The following is a 22,910-nucleotide window of genomic DNA, read 5'->3' as shown; positions in this document are numbered from 1 at the left end:
ATCATCTTAGCCATCTCAGTTTCAAACTAACGGAATAATGAAAGCTGCTTTATTTGCACAGAGATAGAATTTAGAGTTGCACTGAGCTGATTACAGACTTTCAGCTGTTGCTTGGAAGGGCCATGCATATGACATTTCATCAAAAAATAAGTTCCATTAAATTGACAAAATTTTACCAGACAGAATTTTTTTTAACATTTATAACAAATGCAGGTATTTTTGAAAAGGAAAAATGATTGTTTGAAAGTTTAGGAATGCCAAATAGAATTTTATACTTTAAAAATCATTGTATGATTTTTTTTAACATTAAGATCAAATGATGTTTTTAAAAATGAAAGATTTTTTTATCTTTTGATGCTTCTGCAATACCTGTATAATTATGACAGCACAGTCTCTGTGTGTGCCTTATGATCTGATAAGGAGACTCTTTATTATTAGATCTGAAAACATACCCTATTACCTTTTGAATATGTAAAATGCTGTTGTGGTATGGAAAATGACTGTGTAAAAAAGGCATCTGATCACTGAAGAGATCTTACATTTGTGTTTTGTCAGTCATATCTGCATACTTGACTAACAAGAATACATTTTCACTACTTCTTCCAGCACTGTGCAGCCAATACTCAGTAAGGGTGCTCTGTATTCTTTTCTGGCTTGGGCATCATCAGAAAAAAACTAAGATTCTGCAATCAGATTGTAATTTTAATATGGATGGAAAACGAGCTAGAAAGAACATAATTTGGGGTTTAGATCCCAGATTGAGTTTGCAGAGCTGGTAACTAAAATAATAATAAAAAGTCTTTACGTTTGAACTGAACATGTTAAAATTGGAAACCAGGAAGAGTCATTAAACATGGCTGAATGTCATTTTTAGAGTCCAGTTGCACTTTTCTTAAAAATACTTGGGCTGTTGATTTGCAGGAGGGTGAATTGGGAAGTCTAACACTTAAAAAAACTATTTCAAATACACTTTGACAAACTTCCATAGTATCTTTCCATAAAATATTTATTTTTTGTAGCCTGTATCTGACTCCTTAAGTTAATTTATCTCGGAACATGAGCTATCTAAATGGATGTTCAGTTAATCTTATTTTGCTTATTTTGAGGAACCCAGTGCAAGATGTCTTCATGATTACTTCAGCCTCTACCCAGTGTAGCTAAAACCTGTTTGTTCAGTAGCTTCTTTTGGTAAAACAGTTCTTCCTAACAGATTAATAAACCAAATTGCTCCTTCGTTCCTGCAGTCCCTTATATAGATGGTAGGCAAGGCGTGCAATAATTGGAATTCTACTTAAAACTGTAGAGGAGACAGATGATCTGACCAATAACTCTGCTCAAATAATAATAATAATGCTCAAATAAATTGGTTAGTCTCTAGGGTGCCACAAGTACTCCTTTTCTTTTTGCGAATACAGACTAACACGGCTGCTACTCTGTCACCAATAGCTGCAGTTGTTCACATCATGTAATTTCCTTCACCAGTGTATGCTTTCCCATTCACACATCCTGTTTATTTTCACTTTGCATCAGTTACAAGAAGCAGTCACGTGGTGGAAAAGTGTGTGTGCGCATGCACTTGCGTGTACACACCTACAAAGGATAGTGTGTGTGTGTGCGTTAGACACTGTAGTTATCAAAATTTAACGTTTTAGGGTGGGATTTTCAAAAGTGCTCAGCATTGGCTGAAGTCTGCTCCCATTGAAGTCAAAGTATTTAGGATTGACTTCAGTAAGAGCTGAAAAAGGCCAATCCTGAACATTTTTGAAAATCCTATTCTTAAAGTATTCTGGGTCCTGTGTAGTCTTTTGGGGAGGAGGGCAGAGAGATCTTAGATGAAAATCTGTGGAAATGACATCTATGAACACCAATTACAAGAGGATAACTTAGTTTTGTTTAGTTTTTTGTTGATGGAACTTATACATTTTATGAAATATCTCATATATAGAATCTCACTGACTCATATGAAGTGTGAGACTTGTGTATTTACAAACTTTGCAGATTAGAAGTAAGTAAATAAACCTCAGAAAATAATTATATTGTGCAATACAATTTACTTTGTTCTTTTAGTTTGATAAATATAGGTAGTTTACATTTAATTGTTATGTATTTCATAGTACACAATTGAATGTACAGAGTAATTTTTAAAAAATAAAGTTGTGATAAGATTAGCCCTTTCTCCAGCACACCTTGCCAGAAAGTGTGGTAAGATTATCAGATTTGTAGTTCAGCAAAGTGAGAAGTAGTGAAATTATTCTATATTAATATTATATTAAATAGAATAAAATGGTTAGTTGAACAATTTGTTTCCAAAGTCAGGAAATGCAAAATTCCAGGCTCCAACTGCTATGTTAAGTTGGCAGCATCTCATATCCCTGTATGTTTTACGAAATAATTTTTATAAAAAGCTAGCTATTTAGGCCTGGGTTTTAAGAACTGCATGAGTGCTATTGTCCTTGCATATTTTGTATCTGAGACAACTGCATTTGCATATGTAGTCGGGTTATTGTTCACTCAGAATTACTGATTACAATTTCAAACTTCTGGGCCATAATGAAAAATCAGGAATAAAAGATACTGTGTATGCAATATGACTACATTAACATAAGCGTTCAAACCTGAACTTTTATCATTTCATGACTTGGTGATTTTAAATGACCAACCATAAAACTTAATTAACATATTTTTGAATTAAATTCTCTAGGTTTTATGAAGCAAAAAACCTTGAAGGCATAAGCACTTATACTGTTTTACAACTCCGTAAGCACCTAACACCACCTCACAACATCTGAAAGATTTAACCTTTTAAACTACCTTGAATATATAGGACGACTTAAACTGCCATATAGTGGAATAAGTGCTAAAACAGATGATTACATAATTTGACAAGTGTGCATTTACGGAGGAACTTAAGCTTCTTCAACTGCTTAAAGTGTACTTTTCTCTTAAAGGTGACAGTAAAAATGGCATTATGGGATACCATATTGTGTTGCAGGTCATATTTGTTCAGATTACAAATAAAAAGCTATTTTTTCTAACTGTTAAAAAGAATATAGCTTGTGATGTTATCTCATGCATTATCCACAGTAATAAAACATCTGCACTCAATTATACCTTGCAACTTTATTGCATCTAGTGAGGCTGCACAGGAGATGAAATGGGCCTTGCAATTGGAGATTAATAAACAATTATTTAAACAATTTATGAACCTGAATAGCAGAACACAGTTGGTTCTATAGTGCTTGCAGGAGTAAAAGGTAGTTACCTTTTTTTTTCTTCAAAGGAGATATGAGCCTGAATACAGACACACCAGGTTTGTAGACTAAGAATGTGCCTCATTTATAGACAAGGTAGGTGAGGCATTTTCTGTTGTTGGACCAACTTCTGATGGTGAAAGAGACAAGCTCCACAGAGCTCTTCTTCAACTCTATGTGTTTCGAAAGCTTGTCTCTTTCACCAACAGAAAGTGGTCCAATAAGACATTACCTCACCCATCTACCTGGTCTCTCTAATGTCCTGGGACCAACAAGGCTACAATACTGCAAACCTCTTTTATACAGTCACTTTCAGAATAGAACAGTATTTTAAAAGTGGCGGTTGCCCATTAAAAGGCATTCTAAAATATGTATGCATGTACAATGCCGGTCTTCTATTTGCAAGTCCTCACACATTCCCCCATACATATGCAATAACCACTTTTTAATTGTGAATAACTTCATTATCCAACTACTTTTTTTTTCCTAGTAAAGACTATTTATATTGTTTCACCATTATTTAGACATCTGGCAATATTTTTTACCTGAGAACTGTATTTTTGTCCCCTTGAAAAACTCAGATAACTAAAGTTATTTTGCTCAAGCTCCCAAAGAAAGTTGTATTTAGGGGAAAAAACAAGCATAGAGAATTACAGCTGAAAAAAGGTGAATTTTTCAGAAAGTTAAAAGTATGTGAACACAGAGTAATGGTGGAAATTGTTTTGCAACCGTAAGTTCAGTAAGTGCTTCCAGGTCTTTGCAATAATTAAAACTTGTAGCATAAGCAGTTGCTTTGCAAAGTCTTAATTTTTGATATGCATGACTTTTAAAATATTATTCTGTTAAGTAGTTTTATCAAAAATTAGGTTTTGTCCAAGTCTTTTAATGTAATTGATGCAAGTTTTACTCTGTACAGTTTGAAATGCTCACGGGTACTCTACCTTTCCAAGGGAAAGACAGAAAAGAAACCATGACTATGATTCTCAAGTGAGTACACTCTTACTTATATGTCTTCTACAGGGATGCCCTCTGGGCTGCAAATCTAATTTCTTCTCCTCCCTCATTTTCCAAGGTATTGGTAAATCCTCACTCCCTATTCCTATTCCACTTTATAAATTCCCTTTTCCACCCATCTAGTTTGCCCATTCCTCCAGTCCTTTCCCTTACCAGTTGCAAAGAATTTCATATCATCCTTTTAATCTAATATTTCCCTAATTTATAACTATCTTCTCCAGCCCCATCTTCTTCCCAATTTTGTGCCCATGATATTTCATTATCCTCTTCTGCCTTCCTCTTTATTGCAACTCTACACATTTCTGACATAATCCCATCTTCTAAGAAAATAGTCTCCTTCATCTTTTCCTGTTTGTTCCCTTCTCCCCCTCCTCCTTACACTACCTCCATTGCCAACAGTGCTCTCCCCTGGTACCTTCCCCTAGCTTTCCAAAATCTACATCCACTTTTGACTCTCATGAACTTGCACTGTCTCTAATCTTCTGAGTCATCTTGCTGACAGTATCCTTGACTGTTTTCAATATTGCTTTGGTTTTGCTTTAGCTATAGCATAGAAATCGCTTACTTTCGTGTAGTTAATGATCTTATTTCTGCTGACGAGGACTTGCTGTCTCTCCTCGTTCTCCTTGACCTCAGTACAATCTTTGATATGGTGGAACTCTTCCCCTTCCAGACTTTGTCTTTGCTTGTGAAGGAATCTCTGGTTTCTTCATATCAGGGTTACATTCCTACCTATCAAGCCACTATTTCTGTTTCTCTTTAACTGTTCCGTGCTAAGACCCTTCCGCTGTGGAGTCTCACAAGGCTCAGCTCTCGATCCCTCGCTCTGTTTCCCCCCTTTTGTCATTTTATCTCCAACCTCCGTTTTCGCTCCCACTTATATCAGGGGTTGGCAACCTTCCGCACACGGCCCATCAGGGTAATCTGCTGACCCGCGCTGCTTCCCACAGCTCCCATTGGCCAGGAATGGCAAACCGTGGCTACTGGGAGCTGTGGGAGGCCGTGCCTGCGGACAGTCAACATAAACAAAATGTCTCATGGCCTGCCAGCAGATTACCCTGATGGGCCATGTGCCGAAGATTGCTGACACCTGACTTTTATATTGATTCCAAATTGTATCTTTAGACAGCTTTAATGACTCCTCCCTGTCCATTGACAGCCTGTCTTGAAGGAATCAGAGGAAACCATAAATTAAATTTTTCAACTAAATATCTCTCTGACGAAGAGGTGCATCAGTAAACATAATCCATCTCTTTTCTTTCACTGTCTGACTCAGCTCTCCCATTTGCTTCTTTTCTACATGCCATCCTTGGCCTTGACGTTTCCTTTTCCTTCTGCATCTCTTACATCTCTAAATCTATTCCAGTTTATGCCACGTTGGCTGAAATCCTCATTCATGGCTGAAATCCTCATTATGTCATCATCTTCTGTTAATCTTAATTATTGCTAAGTTCTAACTCTCCAAACTCAAGCAGCTGTAGGCTGCTTCCCACCTCATGTTGCTTGTGGGGGAATTCTGCACCATTGTGCAGTGCAGAATTTTCACAGAAATTAATGTTTTTTGTGCTGAATCCCCCCCTCCCCCCCCGCATGGGCTACAGAGCCTACTGGCCACCACTAGGCAGCACTGGACCTGGCAGAGCCCAGCTTGCAAGTAGATGATGCTGCTGGGGGAGGGAGAGGGGAAGGGAGCTGGAGGCTACCGGGCAGCTGAAGTTCCCTGCACATCCTAAAGGAAGGAAGCAGTGTTCATGAAACTCCATATAAGCCCGGGATACAGCATCAGGTTGTTTCTCCCTCTGGATTCCTGGGCTCTGTGCGGGAGGGAGTGAGAGTGTCTGGGCTGTGGGGTACCGCAGCTGGATTCTGTGAGGTAGGGGGTGCGGGGATCTGGGATGGGGGGCCTGTAGCTGGGCTCTGGTGGGGAGGGGGTGCATGCAAGTTGCCCCACAGCTGGGCTCTGGGAGGAGAGGTGGGGATATCTGGCCCTCCTGCTGGGCTTTGGGGGGAGGGGAGAGAGAAACAGGAACTGAGTTGTCTTAGGGGTTTCCTTAACTCTGTTCCTGGAGGAATTTTTTGTGTCTGTATTGTTCCAGACATCAGGCTGGTGTGTACTGGTTAGTAGGTCGATCTAAGTCATGCTAGTTCAGTTACATAAGTTATATATATGACTTGGGTCAACTTATAGCGGTGTCTACCCCGTGCTATGTTGATGGGAGACACCCCCCCATCGACATAGCTTCCATCTCTTGGGGAGGTGGAGTGCAGACATGGACAGGAAAGTGCTCTCCTATCAACTTAGCGTGTCTTCACCAGATCCACTTTATCGACACTGCTGCATCAATCGCAGTGGTGCCGATTTAGCTGGTAGTTTAGACTGGCCATATATAGTTGCTGATAGGTATTTTGAAATAAATCACCAAAATAATTGAAACTGGTGTGATTGTATAGTATTATTTTGACAAATAAAATATGCAGAATTTTGCAGAATTGTAAAATATTGTGCACAGAGTTTTTAATTTTTTTATGGAAATTCCCCCAGGAGTATTATGTGTACAAGAAGCACACAACTATACATCTTGGCCAGCCCGAGACAGCTGCTTCCCCCATAAATTTCAGGAGCCAATTCAAATTTCCCACCTCATTTTTTAAAACTGTGACTTTGTTTCTGTCTACCTCTTATACACCACATCTTTACATCCGTTACTCTGCTTATCCACATAGGACTTCTCTCTATCCTTCAGTGCAGTGTTTCTAAAGTTGGTACACGAGCCTCCTCTGTGCTCTGCTATGTGAAACAGCCTGCCTATGTCTTTCTGGCTAATTGACTCTCCAACTATTTTCATATTTCATCTGAGCACACATCTTTTCTCCCTTGCTTATACCGTTATTTTTTTCATCTTCTAGATTTTAATTTCAACTTTGAAACTATGTTGTTTAATTAGGATTATTGCACAAAAAATGTGATATAAAATAAAGAAATTAATTATCCAAGTAGTTCTACAAGTAATTGTAAATGTTCTGTAACTATTTATTAATACATTAATTAATACATTATATCTTGAATAATGTGCAGAGGTGAAAAACTTCAAAAATATTAAAAAAAAAATACCTTCTACTAAAATTTCCTTTTTATTATCTAACACTGTAAGAGCTATTGAAAGCAGTACCAGTCTTTTCTTTGTAGTACTGAACCATCTCATGTCTCTCCTCCCAAAATACTCTTAGAACCATTTACAGTTGTGGGAATTGTCTACTAAACACATGTTCCACTGTGCACTTTTTGAGGTACATTACTTCACTACTACGCCTCTACCCCTTAAATTCACACACAATGCACTCTTCCTACAGTGCACTTACATTTGCTTGGGTTCTTTGCTTTCAAGACAGGACCAAGAAAGTTCTTTGTTTAAAATTGAGAAGTTTTATCATTTGAAGGAATCATAGTTTGCAGTAATGAGATTAATTTTTTATGCAACTCTTTTTCTATCCAGTGCTTTTGTATAGGATTTGTCTCCACCCATTAGCAACTGGAGAAGACAAGATTGCTGTCACTCATGCAGCTGTATAACCTAGAAACTCTCCATTGACAGTAGTCATTTTTGCTTTCTGCTGTGTGCAGTGGCCAGTTGAGAATTTTTAGACGGATCCTCTGCCATAACAGAAAAAAAACAATGACAGTCCTACTTGCTGCAATTTAAGGAAAGGAAGTTATATCCTGCAACTACAGGGCCCTTAGTACAGTTGGATCCACTACTTCCTCTGGTAGATGCAAAAACTCTAGAGTTTCAACTGGATTCTCTCTCTTTGTCCATTGAGCTACTTCTCCAGAAGGTCAGTGGCACTTCTACTTTTAGGCATAGATTTCGTTCTCTCAAAGCAGTCAATCTCCCATCCTGACTTGCCATAGTTAGGGCTGGTCTACACTACAAAATTAGGTTGACTAAATTTAGGTCAACCGACAGCCACCACAGTACTTCAATTGGCTATTGCTGTCCACACTACCCTCCTTCTGTCGGTGGTGTGCTTGCACTGGCTGAAGGAGGGGCATTGACAGCCACACAGGGCTCACAGCAGGAGCCTGGCATGGGCTCAGGGAGCCTACCAGCAGTGAAATTGAAATTGTCAATTTCACAGCTGCCTGCACCTCAGAGCAGCAGCCCAGGCTCACAACTGGAGCCCTGAAATTGACAAAAATATCAGTTTCGCTGTTGTAGGCTCTGTGCTGTAAAATTGAGCCCCATGCCAGGCTCATAGCTTGGGCTGTCACCCTGGGGTTGGGGGTCCAGTTAGGAGCCCAGCACCAGGATCAGTTTCACAGCAGGGAGCCTACCAGCATGAAATTGACATTCTTGTCAGTTTCACATCTCCAGCTGCAAGCCTTGCTGCTGCTCTGAGCCAGACACAGTTGTGAAATTGACAAGAATGATGTCCAACAGCTGAAGTAAGTAATGGACAGACACTGCATTGCCCTGACTACACTGATGTAAGTGATGTGCCTCTCATGGAGATGGAGTCATGTTGGTGTAGCGGGCCACTTTGGCGAAAGCAGCATTCTAGTGTAGACGCTGACATGATTATGTTGATGTAAGCTGCCTTATGTTGACCTAATTCTGTAGTGTAGACCAAGCCTCATGTTCTAGTTTGAGGAGCTGTCTTGGATGATTATCTATTTAAGAAGGGATTTTTAATCTTTCAATATAATCCCAACACATCCGGTCTCCTGGTCTGTGGCCTGCAATATCTCTCTTGTGCTACAAGCCCACATGGTTGTCCTTCAGCAGCAATCAGGCAGCAGCACCCTGCTCCTTACTGTCTGTCTGTCAACTGCTGTTTAGCCATGAATGGAAATAACATCTTGTAGAATGAGTGCAATGAAAGGCACTGCATAGAAAATGCACATATGAGGATGTAACTACTAGAGGTTCATGATCACCAGAGGAGGAGCTGATGATCAGGCACCATCACCACCAGTCAACTGATCTTTTTGATGTGTACTACAATATTGAAGAGCCAGTAGAGAAAGAAGAGATTTTCTCCAACTTCCCCCCTGCAGGAAGAGATGGGAAATTTGGTAACTTACTAAGGACCTGATTAATGGTGTGTGATGAGGTAGCGCGGAGGTGGCTCTCTCCTGCAAGTAGCTTGGCTGATGGCACCTCTTGCTCAGAATAGAGGGAAGTTGGATACCCTCTTGTAGTCTGTGTTGTGGATCCTTGTGGAAGTGTAGAGGAATGGAAGAAACTTTGGGATGTGATGGGGAGACAGGTTAAGGGAGGGGAAAAAAGGAAATTGCATCTTTCTTCTTCGAATAGATGCAGATGTGTATTTCAAATAGGTGTGTGTGCACCCTGCTTGCCAGAGCCTTTTACCTAGCAGTATCCATAGAGGGGCAGCCCTCGTTCCTTTAGCCCCTCCGTTGGCTATATGAGACAACATTGCCTCAAACACCTCTGCCCCCACCTCTCCCACCCTCAGCTCCTTCTCACCGCCCGTCACCTGGAGTCAGAGCTCTGTGTGGCTGTCATTTCATAACTTTGCAATTCATCCTCTTAGGCTAGTTTTATTGTATATAGTCAAGTTAGAGTAAAAGTTTTAGACTATAATATAGTGGTAGTGCTCCCTAGTGACGCCCTCACCAGCATTCAAGCATTGCCCTTCACGTGGAGTGGCAATTCCTAACAGTGACCCCTGCAGGAGGTGCTTGCTCTGCCTTGGCAAAGTCCACCTTAAAGTGTGCTGTTCAATCTGTAGATCATTTAAAAAGATGACTCGGATGGCATGAGACCTTCCCCCTCAAGCAGCACCTGGTTGAACAGGCCCTGAAGCAGGCCTCGGTACCGAGTCAGTTCTCGGGCCACAGATCGCCCTCCAGTTCGGAAAGTGCTACTGCCTTCCATTGCAGGTCAGGGGCCTCCAAAGAGGTACAGGAGTAGTTCTCTGTCATTGGTACCAAAGAAGAGGTTTCCAGAACCAATTGTGAGCACTCCAGGTCCCAGGGAGACTCTTCTGCCTGCCCTAAGAAGAGTGCAGACCGGCAAAGGTTGGCTCTGGTGTGTGGAATGGCACAGGTTCCTCTGACCCTCCCTTGGTACAGGGTAGGGAGGGTAGACATCTCATACCATCGACTCCAGTTCCGGCCTCCAGGTGTCCAACGAGTCCAGTACTGGCGAGAATAATATCGGTGCCAACAGCGTCTGTGATGTTAGCAGACCGACTCTACCTTTCAGTCCTGTCTTTGCTGCTGTTTTAAGATTTTGCAAGGTTGGTGCCCACAATGGACCCTCCCCACCCCAGTTGGAGCATGCCATTGAACTCTCAGGCCCTTTGTCACTGCACCAGGAAGCCCCCTTCCTGGGGGTTGGTATGAACACTGTGCCGGAGCCAGTACAAGGTTTTTCAGTATCAGGCCCTTCCTCAGGATCAATGCAATTGACGTCGCAGATGGTTCTGTCAAGGTTGTTGCTGTCCCCTGGGATCGAGGCACTTGGGTGCTCTGTTACCTGTGTTTGCACTGGGACCGACCTTGCATGCAGCACTGATGGTGCTGATTACATTGGGAGAGCCAATTCTTTGTGTCACAGATGAGTTGGATAGCCTGTTGGCTACCTCCCTCAGAATCGGGGTCCTCTTGCTCCGCTTTGTTGGAGGAAGTTCAAAGGCCATCAGTAGACTAGTATGGCTACCAGGTTGGCATGTGACCCATGGCTGAGTTGGAGGCCCCTGGCCTGGCACCTACTGGTCACCAATGCCTTACCCATCTCAGTGGCCCCCTTGGGCTTAACGGGAAGCTCCTTGCTCCCAGAGGTCTTGCTCATTGTCCAAGTCAAAAGCCAGATCGCCTGCTCGTATTGCAATGGTGGCTGCAGTTTAGGAGCCCACAGTTCCCCTTCCTGTGGAGCCGCTGGAGTTTCCTTGTCTGGAGATGCAGCCTCAGGAGCAGGACCTGCCTTTGACCCAGACAACAGCCTCATCTCCCTCCCCGTCCAATGCAGTGCTGCCTGGTTTGACCTCCCTTTCCATCCTGGAGGACTTTAAGGCATACCCAGACCTTTTACGTTATGTGGCCTCATCCCTTTGGTATTCAAGCAGAGTTTCTCCAGGAGAATACCCACAAACTCCTGGACGTTTTCTAGCCCTCCATCCCTGGGATCATGGCCCTCCCAATTCATGAAATGCTCCCAGATCCTGCGAGAACCCTTTGGGATATGCCAGCCTCGGTACTACTGATGGCCAAGTGCTTGGAAAAGCGCTATTTTGTGCTTGTACAGGAATATGAGGGTTTTATTCCCATCTGGCCCCATGCTCCCTGGTGGATACAGTGGTGAATAACAAGCCCAGTAGGGCAGGTTCAAGTCCACTCCCCAGAGAGAATCTAAGCGCCTGGACCTTTTGAGCAGAAAGATATACACCTCCTTTTCACTATGGATGAGGATCGCGAACCAGCAAGCTTTGCTGGCCAAATGTGACTTCCTCAATTGGTGAGTTATGGCCATATTTGAGAACCAGTTGACTGATGCTTCCCGTGATGAATTTCAGGCATTTGTCGCTGAGGGCTGCTTGGTGGCTAAAATGTCTTTGCAGTCTGCCCTTGATGTTGCAGACATGTCAGCCAGGGCAATGGCCTTAGATTACTATGAGGAGGGCTGCCTAGCTCCAGAACTCAGAGATCATGCTGGATGTCCAGCAAATGATTGAGGACTTGTCCCTTTCGGTTCCCAAATCTTGTTTTCAAACAAGACCGCTGAAACCCTGCATTCCTTTAAGGATTCAAGGGCTACTGTAAGGTCTCTGGGGGTGTACATGCCACCCATGCAGAGATGCCACTACAGGGTGTAACAACAATAGCATTGCAGGATGCAGCATCATTTTGTGCAGCCCTCCCCTTGAGACAGCGAGATCACCCCAGGAAGAGGGATAGGCCTGACCAGAGGAAGCATTCGAGCTTGGGGCCTGGCTGGTCTGCGCACCCTCCCTCTGCACCTGTTAAGCATCCATTTTGACTCGTTGGCTCAGAGTGGTGTTCCAGTTGTTGTTCTTCCTTCCTCTTCATCCTCCCATTCCTTTGGAGACAGGCTGGCCTGCTTTTACAATGGGTCTCAATTACTTCCGGAAGCTGCGTCCTAGACACTATCAGATTGGACTATGCCATCCAGTTTCTCTCCATGCCCCCTCCCCACATCCTTCCCCATACCTTTTCAGGGACTCGTTTCACAAGACACTGCTCTTCGAGCAGGTCAGCTTGCTTGCTGCTAGAGTTCGGAGCAGTGGAGGAGGTTCCACGAGAACACCTAGGTCACAGGTTCTCCTCTCAGTATTTCCTGGTACCAAAATCAAAGGTGGGATGAGGCCGATCCTCTACCTCTGAGGACTCAACAAATTCATTAAATACGTGGTCATGCCTATCAGCTATCTTCCCTGCTTTGTCTCAGAATGACTGATTCGCTGCTCTGGACATTCAAGATGCTTGCTTCCATGTGGCCATTCTGCTGAACCGCAGGAAGTGTCTTTGCTTCATAGTAGGGGAAAGAACACTTCATGCTTTGAGAACACTATTCTACTGTTTGGTGCCTCTTCTGCTCCGAGTCTTCACCAAATGCCTGGCGGTGGTCATGGTGTACGTCAGGAGGATGGGAATCTATATCTTCCCCTATCTTGACAACCGGTTGCTGAAGAGCAGCTCCAGCGAGGAGGTTCTCGCCCACATCAATACTACGCTATATTTACTCGACTGTTTGGGACTCATTCTAAATACCATGAAGTCGACCTTGGCTCCCATTCAGCAAATAGAATTAATTGGGGCCTTATTAGATTCCATGAAGTCCAGGGTGTTCCTCTAACTGACCACTTCCAGGCCATTTGACAGCTGTGCCTCTGTTTGCAATCACAACCGTCCACAATAGTTGCATTTGTCTTAGCCTATTGGGCCACATGTTCGCTTGTACACATGTATGACCATATGCACGTAGGTCATACAACTCTCCAAGTTGCATCTTTGCTTTCTTCAGATGTAACTCAGGATGGCTTACCTTCCTGCCCTGTATTCTTTGGGCAGGTTGGTTCTCCTTCCTCCATCAGTCCTGGAATCCTTGCACTGGTGGGAGTCCATATGCAATGTGTGCCAAGGAGTCCCCTTCACTAGGCTTTCTTTAACCAAGTCAGTAGTTACTGACATGTCCCTTCTGGATTAGGGAGCGCATCTGAACTCTTTGAGGGTGCAGGGCCTATGGTTGGAACAGGAAACCTTGCTCCACATCAGCGTGCTGGAGCTTAGGGTCATCCACAAGGCACGTTATGCCTTCCGGGACTGCAGCAGGCATTCAGTGGTTCACATACTCACCGGCAGTAGCACCACAGAGTACTATGTGGACAAACAAGGGAGAACCCACTCCAGATCACTCTGCCTATAGGCAATCAACCTGTGCAGTTCTGCATCAAAGAGGACATCACCCTGACAGCTGTCCACTTACCAGGAGTCCAGAATCATGTCAGCAGGCTTTTCTCCCCAAGCCACAAATGGTCCCTGAAGTTAGAGACCCCACATTGTGAAAACCATCCAAAGGACAGCGCCACAATCAACCTCTTTGTGATGAGGGAAAACAGGAAGTGTCGTCTAGTCTGCTGTCGGGAAGGTCTCAGCTCAGGCTCCCTCTGTGATGCTTTCCTCTGCAGCTGGCAGTCAGCTCTGCTGTATGTATTCCCTCCTATCCTGATCAGTCCGTAGGTCATCGCTAAGCTCAAGGCAGATCGAACTAGGCTCATCCCGATTGCCCCAATATGGCCAAAGCAGTGCTGGTTCTCGGACTTCCTCGCCCTGTCAGTTCAGCCTCCCATGCCACTTCTCCTTCCTGACCTCACACAGGACTGTGGCTGCACTCTGCTTCTGGCGATCAGCTCCTTGCACCTTATGGAGTGGCTGCTGCATGACTGAAAGAGGAGGGAGAGCACTGCTCGAGGTTGTCCAATAGGTCCTATTTAACAGTAGGAAGCCTTCAACTAGTACAGCCTACTTGGCAAAGTTGAAGTTTTCAGTATAGCCCTTGACCCGTGGGACCCATCCAGTGGAGACTTCTATCCAGGACATCTTGAATTACCTGCTACACCTTCAGGAATTTGACTTAGCACTCAGTTCTCTGAGTACACTTGGCAGCAATATTGGCATTTCATCCACCTATCCAAGGGAAATTGGCATTCTCCAGTGCAATGGTGATGAGATTTCTGAAAGGACTTCTCTCCCTGCATCCTCCAGTCCAAGAGCCAGTCCCCTTGTGGGACCCGAACATGGTCTTAGCAGCTCTAATGGGGACTCCATTCGAGCCCCTTGCTTCCTGACCAATGCCCCTCCTGTCTCAGAAAACTGCATTCTTGATAGCTATTACCTGTGCCAGGAGGGGGTGAGAGTAACAAGCCCTGATGGCTGGGCCTCCTTACAGTTCTCCAAGGACAAGGTTACGTTCTGGCCACATCTGAAGCTTGTATCCAAGGTGGTCTCTCAGTTTAATTTGAATCAAGCTGTGTACTTGCCTGTATTTTTCCCTGAGCTATATTCCTCCGTGGAGGAACAAAGCCTCCATACGTTAGATGATAGACCAATGGTTCTCAATGGTCCCAATGGTTCTATTTACCATTGTGGTACACATCCAATACTACCTGTAGGGCCCTGAAGATGTCACATGGGCTGCAGCTCTGTGCTGACTGGGCCACAGGTTGAGAACCACTGGTCTTGCCTTTTTTTGAACAGGACTGAACAGTTTTATGCTTCGTGTCACCTGTTCCTCTCATATGCAGACCCTCATGAAGGGTCAAGCAGTCTCTGTGCAGACCATCACTAGATGGATAACATCTTGTATCAAGACTACATATGAGATAGTGTCGGCTACACCGCCTCAGCAGATATGGGCATATTCAATGAGAGCGCAGGCAACGTTGGTGACCTTCCTCAATGACATTTCCATATTGGACATTTGTAGGGTGGCCACATAGTCATCCATACATACATTTACGGACCATTACGTGATCGCTGCTGCTTCCAGAGCAGACGCTAATGTCGGAAGAGCAGTCCTTACTCAGGTAACCTCCAAAATCCACCTACAGATGGAGGTACTGCTTGCTAGTCACCTACTTGGAATGCACATCTGCATCTACTCAAAGAAAAAGAAACTGCTGCTTACTGTATCTGTGGTTCTTTGAGATGTGATGCAGACATGTATTCCATGACCCACCCTCCATCCCCTCTGCATCAAACTTCCCCTGGACATTTGGTGCAACGGAACTGAGGGGGTCTGGCAGCATTGCCTCATAACCTGGGGAGGGGCTAAAGGCATGAGATGCAAGCACCACCCCTCTACAGGTACTGCTAGGCAAAAGTCTCCAGGGAGCAGGGCGCATGCTCACCTATTTGGAATACACATCTGCATCGCATCTTGAAGAACCATACTTATAGTAGGTAACTGATCCCAGTCTTTTACCACAGTATCTGATGAAAAAGGAGGATAGAGATTGAGATGTGATAGATATGTACGCACCATTAGATGGGGAGAAGAAAGGTAGTGTGAGGAACTCGGGACAGTGTGAGAAAATAAAAGTACAGAAAAATCAAAACCAAAAACCCAGAAGGAGGACAAGAATAAATGCAAGAAATAAGTTGAATGTGAAATGGGGTAATAAATCCACCCCCCCCCCCCCAAAAAAAATTCCCAGGTCTGTGTTGTGTCAGGAAAATTACCATAAGAGATTGTGGGGGCAGGAGGGATGACTCTAAAATAGAGGGCTAAATATTTTTCTTCACTTCTTTTCCTTTACTGTCATGTATTCCAGTTTTTCATTTTGAAAATAAGGCAGGACTTAACAAACTGGTGAAATGAGGAGAAAAGAATTAGATATGTACATGACAAATGGTTTCTTTCCAAACTGTGATCATTGTGGGTATTAGGACATCCACTGTTATGCCAGATGTTGCTTTTTCTTACCACCTACTTTGCCTCATTGCCGTGAGGAGAGCATTCAATGTTTTTCTAATGGTCTCAGGATATGTCCCACTTGTGTCTTCTAACTCAGCAGTATTATATGGATATTTAAATTGCATCCGAAATTTTGGCCATTTTCTTAGATCAGACTTCCTTCCAAGGCTGCTTATCTCTTTGTCAAGGAGATTGGCTTACTTGCCATAGACTGGTAGCAGTTGACTACAAAAAACAACTAACTGTAAGCCTTTTCATCAACACCTACTTACCTTCCTACTACCTCGGCCTCTTATGTTCCTGGTCCAGTACTTGAAACATTACACTGCTGGAATAGGGAAGTTTGAGGTTATATGTCTACATGATTGACAGCACTTTATTTTGTTTCTGATGTCTGAAGCCAAATTCTCAATGGTGTTAACTTGCCTGATGTGGTTAGGGTGAAGGACTAGAAAAAAGTAAATAGTTGATTCTTGCCTAAAAACATGTATGCTATTAATGTGTTTTTGTTGTATAGAGCCAAACTTGGAATGCCCCAATTTTTAAGTCCTGAAGCACAGAGTCTTCTCCGAATGCTCTTCAAACGAAACCCTGCAAACAGATTAGGTAAAATACTCATATAAAAATAATTATTTCAGCTAGTAGTTCTTCGCAGTAAATAAACTACTATTCACAGCCTTTTTTCATAATAGGGGCAGGTCCAGATGGAGTTGAAGAAATTAAGAGGCATTTATTTTTCTCCACAATAGACTGGAATGTGAGTACTTTACTTTAGTAAAAGAACGTCTTTTAGGAAATGTTGACGGTTGTTATAATTATTTTTAATTTGGTTTCACCGCTGTCTTCTCTTTAGAAATTATACAGAAGAGAAATTCATCCACCTTTTAAACCTGCAACTGGCAGGCCTGAGGATACGTTTTATTTTGATCCTGAATTTACAGCAAAAACACCGAAAGGTGAGAGAATAATTAACTGTAATTTAAGTATTCAAAAGTAGAAGAAACTTTCAGTCATTTCAATTTTCAGAAATTGTTTTCTATCTGGTTAGATTTGACTGACTACATGTACAAAACCTAAAACTTCATTATATGAAAGATTTTATATAAGCCTGTAGGTGATATGAACTGTAGTTTGTTACTTGTGCATTTGTATCATGAGGATGCAGAAATACTTTATGTAAATAACAATCTCCAAACCGGTTTATAGTGTAAAATTCCTTTCCAGTGTTAAAACTATGATTTTATGCTCATTTTTATTCAGTGCATATTAGGAATACTGATTACTTACTGCTTTTGGATTTTTTTAAATAAAGTGGAAAGAAGTCTTCCTGAAGACATTTGTTCTGTTTTTCAGATTCACCTGGTATTCCACCTAGTGCTAATGCACATCAGCTTTTTCGGGGATTCAGTTTCGTTGCTATTGCATCAGATGATGAAAGCCAGGCAATGCAGACAGTTGGGGTTCATTCAATTGTTCAGGTGAGTGCAATTACTGAAGAATAAACATAACGAATGAAAACAAATTATTTAAAAATGAGTTGTCCTTTGCATAAAATATGATGTAGCTTTGTCATATCTTTCATAAACAAGATACCTAAAAACACTTAAAATAATTAATAGTACTCTAAGACTAGGGTTTATCCTCTGTTGTTCTTCGTGAAGTGTCATGAAAACGTCGTCAACTAACGACAAGAAAAATACACCTCAGATTATTTTATCCAAAGAACAGCACCTTTGACAATGCAGAACCTACTGCTTCTGTACACTGGGTGTGATCAGGCATGGGTTTTGACCCCCTAAAAAGCAAGCATTTTAGCATCTGAGCCATAATGACTGTTCAAATATCTGAATAATCCAGGCTTAACATTTTGAAAACATTTTACATTTTCTTTATAAAGTCAATATTGAAAAAAAAGAAAGTTGCCCGTGGATCATTTTCCCCTGTGTTATAAGATAAACGTTGGGTTCATACTATGCAGCAAAACCCCTCTAAAATATTACTTGAAACTGGAATGTAGAGAAGGTTTGGATTGCCATTTATTTTAAATCCTGTAAATTATGAGTATAGAGATGATCCCTGCCCTTCCTCCCTACACACACACTTCAAAAAAAAAAATTACAAAGAATTATGCCAGTCTAAAATACTACTTGAACACTTTACATGTTGTCTGATAACTAACCCACTGTGTCAGGGTGCATTGGAACTTTTGGTTTCCTAGTAGAATTGGGAGAACCGATTAAACACAGACTCTCTCATATTAATGATGGTGACATTATTACTTCTGAAAGTAGTTCACTTGGCCTGTTAGCTGAAAAATGCTTACTGTTTCTATATGCTCTGTTGTTGCTACGGCATATTTTTGAACAATGAAACTCTGGTTAGAGACATCATTCCATGATCTGGGGAAGGATGACATCAAGCTGGAGTTAGGGGAGAAGTATGCATCATGCTCTTTTTTTTTAATTTAGATTTTATAAGGTTAGCATGGGAATGTATTTCATTGTTGGAGAGTGTGTGGAAAAAGGAGGGATATGAAGCAGTATGGGGTCCTGTGGCCAATAGTTATGGGGCCAACAGCATGGGAGAAATAGCAGATGCCTTTTTAGGAAAAGAAGACTAAGTGGGTATAAAAGAAAGTGACAGGCCCAAGTAGGATTTTTAAGTAAAAATTTTATTTCTACCACCTACTTCTGTTAATTTTTTCTTCACATACATTCGGAAAACATATTTAATTGCTGAAAACTTTTCACTTGTTTGTACAGAAAGTTAACAAATACTTCTGATAAAAAATGATACCCTGTATGCTGGTTGCATAGACAATTTGCAACCATCTGAGTGTGTTTAATTCTTCAAAGTGATTGACCAAAATGCGAACACTTCTTGTGTTCTCTAATTACATCCTTTTTACTACATCGAGAATGCTCATAATAAGTTTATTTGCACACACTATATGCTTCAGGTGTTCAGTGGTGAGGATTTGTGGATATTTATGTACTCATCGAATCATATTCATAGAGTTGCTGGGCCAGATCATCTAGTCTGACCTGTACGGTTATAGAATTTCCCCAAATAATTCCTAGTGCATACCTTTTTGAAAAACATCCAGTCTTGATTTAAAAGTTGTCAGTGATGGAGAATCCACCTGACTTGGTAAATTGTTCCACTTTAGACAATGGTTTGTTTATAACATGAATTTTAAACTGACAGTGTCCCTTTAATTTATCTGTCTCAAGCGATTTGGATACAGGTATGAAAATCAGCACATAAAATATAGCTACATTTGGTATTTGTGGTTGGCTCGTGTGTACAATGACTTGTTTTTCATAAACCATCATTTCCTCAATTTGCTTCAGAAAAAACTTGTGGAATTTGCCCACATAAAGGGTGTACAGTATCAAGAAACTTAAACTGAAGAGAGTGGGATATGGATTGGAAGAGATTGTCTTCAGAGGGAAACTAAAGAGAGTTGAGGGGAGGAAAGAGAAGAAAACACTGATTATTTTCAGTAGCTGCAAATGTAATTTGTAAAGTTTAAAATCACTTTTAATTGGGATAAATTCAGAGGGGGCTGAGCAAATAGGAGCAGGCACTATACAAATTGGCATTGGCTAGCTCCTGTGTATCCTCAACTGCCATTGACTTTAGATGTGTTGAACCACTTGCCAAATCCATTTTAGTCTGTTGGCTTTCAGAAAGTTCTGCCCAGCTATGTTTTCTGGCAAAGCCAGCTTCACAGAAAAGTTTATTTTGAAAGTCCACCTTAAAACAAGTTTGCTCTCTTGGTGGGGTGGGGAGTATAACAGAGTTGGGGCCATGTATTCTCTTGTAGTTTTTGCTGCTTATTGCCCTTCAGTCCTGAATCTCTGCCAACAGTGTTTCTGCAACTTCTGCTGTGCTGTTTTCTTTGCACAAACTTGCAGATGGAGTTCTCTGTACCGCTTCCTCCTCTTGTAAACATTTCTCAAAACTTCTCTGCTCCCTTTCCTCTGTACCCCTTCAACCACTTCCTCATTCTTATTTCCCCTTTGCATGTCTGCAGGATACCCAGATGGCTTCCTGCTAAAGTTAGGCATCCTTTGTACAAACTCCCCTACTGCTTCCCTGTATCAAAATACCATTTCCTTACCACGCAAAAAAGGCTGACAGTCACTCATTCTGCCTTTTATCCCCAGACTCAGACGACACTTCTACTTCCATTCCTACTGATGCCTGCAATTCCCAGTGAATTTGATATGTCTATAAATTTCTCATACTAAGAACTGCACTTGCAAAAAAAAAAAAAAAAATTACCTTATTTTACTGTTCATATTTTGGCAGATGAGACCAGAAAAAATGGTATTACTTAAGATTAATGGGAAGTCTTCTGATCTGTTTTCTGTTTCATATTATTTGTTTAAATTAACAGAGCAGGAATCCCAAACGTAGACTTGTCATAGAATTTCTATGATATGGTATAAATGGATGGGATTTATATGATTTATAATATATCTTATTCAAACAGAAGGATTTTGAAAAGATTTTGAGCTAAGAAGATTATTATTAATTTAAAAAACTATAGGGAACAAATGTTTCTAGTTCCAATTGATTTGTAATGTAGATGATGATGTATATTTTTAAAGTAATCGTCAATTAATAATATTATTTTGGTAGCAGTTGCACAGGAACAGCATTCAGTTTACTGATGGATATGAAGTAAAAGAAGACATTGGAGTTGGTTCTTATTCTATCTGCAAGAGATGTATACATAAAGCTACCAATATGGAATATGCAGTTAAGGTAACCACTGTTAAAAAACTCTTAATTGGTAACAATCATATTTTCAGAATTTACAGTCATATAGGTCAATGTTAGCTTAAATTTATGTACCATAAACAAAATAGTGAATTGTTTTCTTCTTAAACGAATAGAAAAAATTGTGACTGCAAATGTGTCACATATTCATTAAATTTCATGTTTTGTTGCTATTTTATTTTTTTTTAAATGTTCCCCATGAAACGCTTATCTAACTCTCTTACATGCATGCTTCCGGGAGAGAATATACACCAAAGAGACTGCATTACTAAGCATTATATACAGAAATGACAATGATTAGATTAACTTAAATATAATTGTTTCTTTTAGTTCTGAAGTAGATATATAGATGATCACATAAATCCCTGTTCCTAGCTGTGCTGTTTGTGTAGTTTAGCACCATTGGCATTTTTTTTTCCAGAGGGAACCTCAACTCTGCATTTCCTTGCTTTTTTGTTGGTTTAAATCATTAATATTTTAACAAGGTTTTTAATATGTTAAAAAGCAATAAGCGATTCTAAGTGAATCAAATCTAGCTTTCAAAAACGTTACAATATTGAATAAAAGGCAATAAAATTTGTCTTACCAATGGGGAAATCTGTGTAACTGTCAAAGCAGGAACAGAGTTTGGCAAACTTTTAAAATCTTAGTTATATTTTGAAGCAATTTACCTTTTAGAATTATAGAACCATACAGACATATGGACAGAATTGTTCAGTTTGGTTTCACACTCGTATAGTCTGATATACAGGCTACTCACAAGGAACCCTTGAATTCCAACAGAGGTATTTGTTTACATGCCATCAGTCTGGTTTTCGTCATAAACTGGATACATTTTCTGTAAAATAAGATGTAAGATGCATTTTGGGGGGAAGTAGGTAAACAAATTATCTTTCATAATTTGAATGCACTGAATCTGGAATAAATGATTACCAAGTTGAATGTTTCACTTTCTAAATTAGAGTTCAACATTTAAGTAAAATTTGGAGAAAAAATTATTTTTCTGTGGTTTTTATTCCAGTAAAAACAGCTACTATATATCCTGCACATTGTTTAAAAAAGTATAATTTAACAGTTCGTACGTTTGCCAACGCACTCCTTGCATGTAAAGGCCCCAGTGCAGCATTTCTGCTGCAACAGCATTGTGATGTGCACCCTTCGACACATCCACAGGTAGCAATTTCTGCACAGCTGTCAGGGATTGGCTCCAGTGACGTTAGCTTGGGTACCAGTTCTCCATTGTGTTTGGTCCAACCCATATTTTCTGGTGAGAGTAGTGTGAGATTGTTGCAGTTTGCCTGCCTCCACTTGAAAGTGCGCTCTTTGGATGTTGCAGCACAATGCATTGCTTGTTAGGGTCCATGCCTCTAGTGATCAACACTTGGAGAACAATATCACTATGCCTTGTTGCAGCTCTCCTGATCAGGTAAATTGTACATGTTGCAGATCAATTTTTCTGCTGAAACGATTGATTCATTTTGGGGATAATCCTTCTCTCAGTTTATTTGAAGTCCGTGTTTCTCCATGGATACTGTCCAAGCAGTTTTCTTGCTGTGGCCAGCAATATGGGAAAGAGTATCACAGCCTGTCAGAGCATGGAAGGAGAATATTGTTTCTATATCTGCGTGAGGAAACACAGGCAAAAGCTTCTCTTAAATAGTATGCACAGGAATGTATTTGAATTTTTTTGATATTCCAGCCTTCATCCACAGCTTGCTGCAAGGCATTTTGTCATCGTGTGCCACTAACAGAAAAAGAACATCAGTGTCTTGTGTTGACGTGCGACACACTTGTATTCAAAATTGGGTTTGATGACTTAACTATACTGTTGTCTCTGCACTCTCCAGATGTGACAATTGTTTTGATTTGCAGAGCATGGGCTAGGAGTTCTTCA

General features: G+C 41.3%; 1 protein-coding gene across 3 annotated transcripts in view; it reads left to right on the top strand.

The window, feature by feature from the left end:
- Positions 1-22,910, top strand: part of RPS6KA3 (ribosomal protein S6 kinase A3) — a 129,033-nt gene that overhangs the window by 71,943 nt on the left and 34,180 nt on the right. For 2 of the 3 annotated variants that reach the window (XM_074968000.1, XM_074968015.1), the window contains 6 exons: positions 4,168-4,238; positions 16,743-16,831; positions 16,918-16,982; positions 17,079-17,181; positions 17,579-17,703; positions 20,876-21,001. In XM_074968000.1, coding sequence (XP_074824101.1) covers positions 4,168-4,238; positions 16,743-16,831; positions 16,918-16,982; positions 17,079-17,181; positions 17,579-17,703; positions 20,876-21,001 — 579 coding nt within the window. The remainder of the gene's footprint in view (positions 1-4,167; positions 4,239-16,742; positions 16,832-16,917; positions 16,983-17,078; positions 17,182-17,578; positions 17,704-20,875; positions 21,002-22,910) is intronic. The other variant, XM_074968007.1, reaches the window with a different exon arrangement.

Source organism: Natator depressus, chromosome 1, assembly GCF_965152275.1.
Source record: "Natator depressus isolate rNatDep1 chromosome 1, rNatDep2.hap1, whole genome shotgun sequence".
Taxonomy (NCBI): domain Eukaryota; kingdom Metazoa; phylum Chordata; order Testudines; family Cheloniidae; genus Natator; species Natator depressus.
The sequence above is the reverse complement of the archived record's forward strand: the minus strand, read 5'-3'. Positions and strand labels throughout refer to the sequence as shown.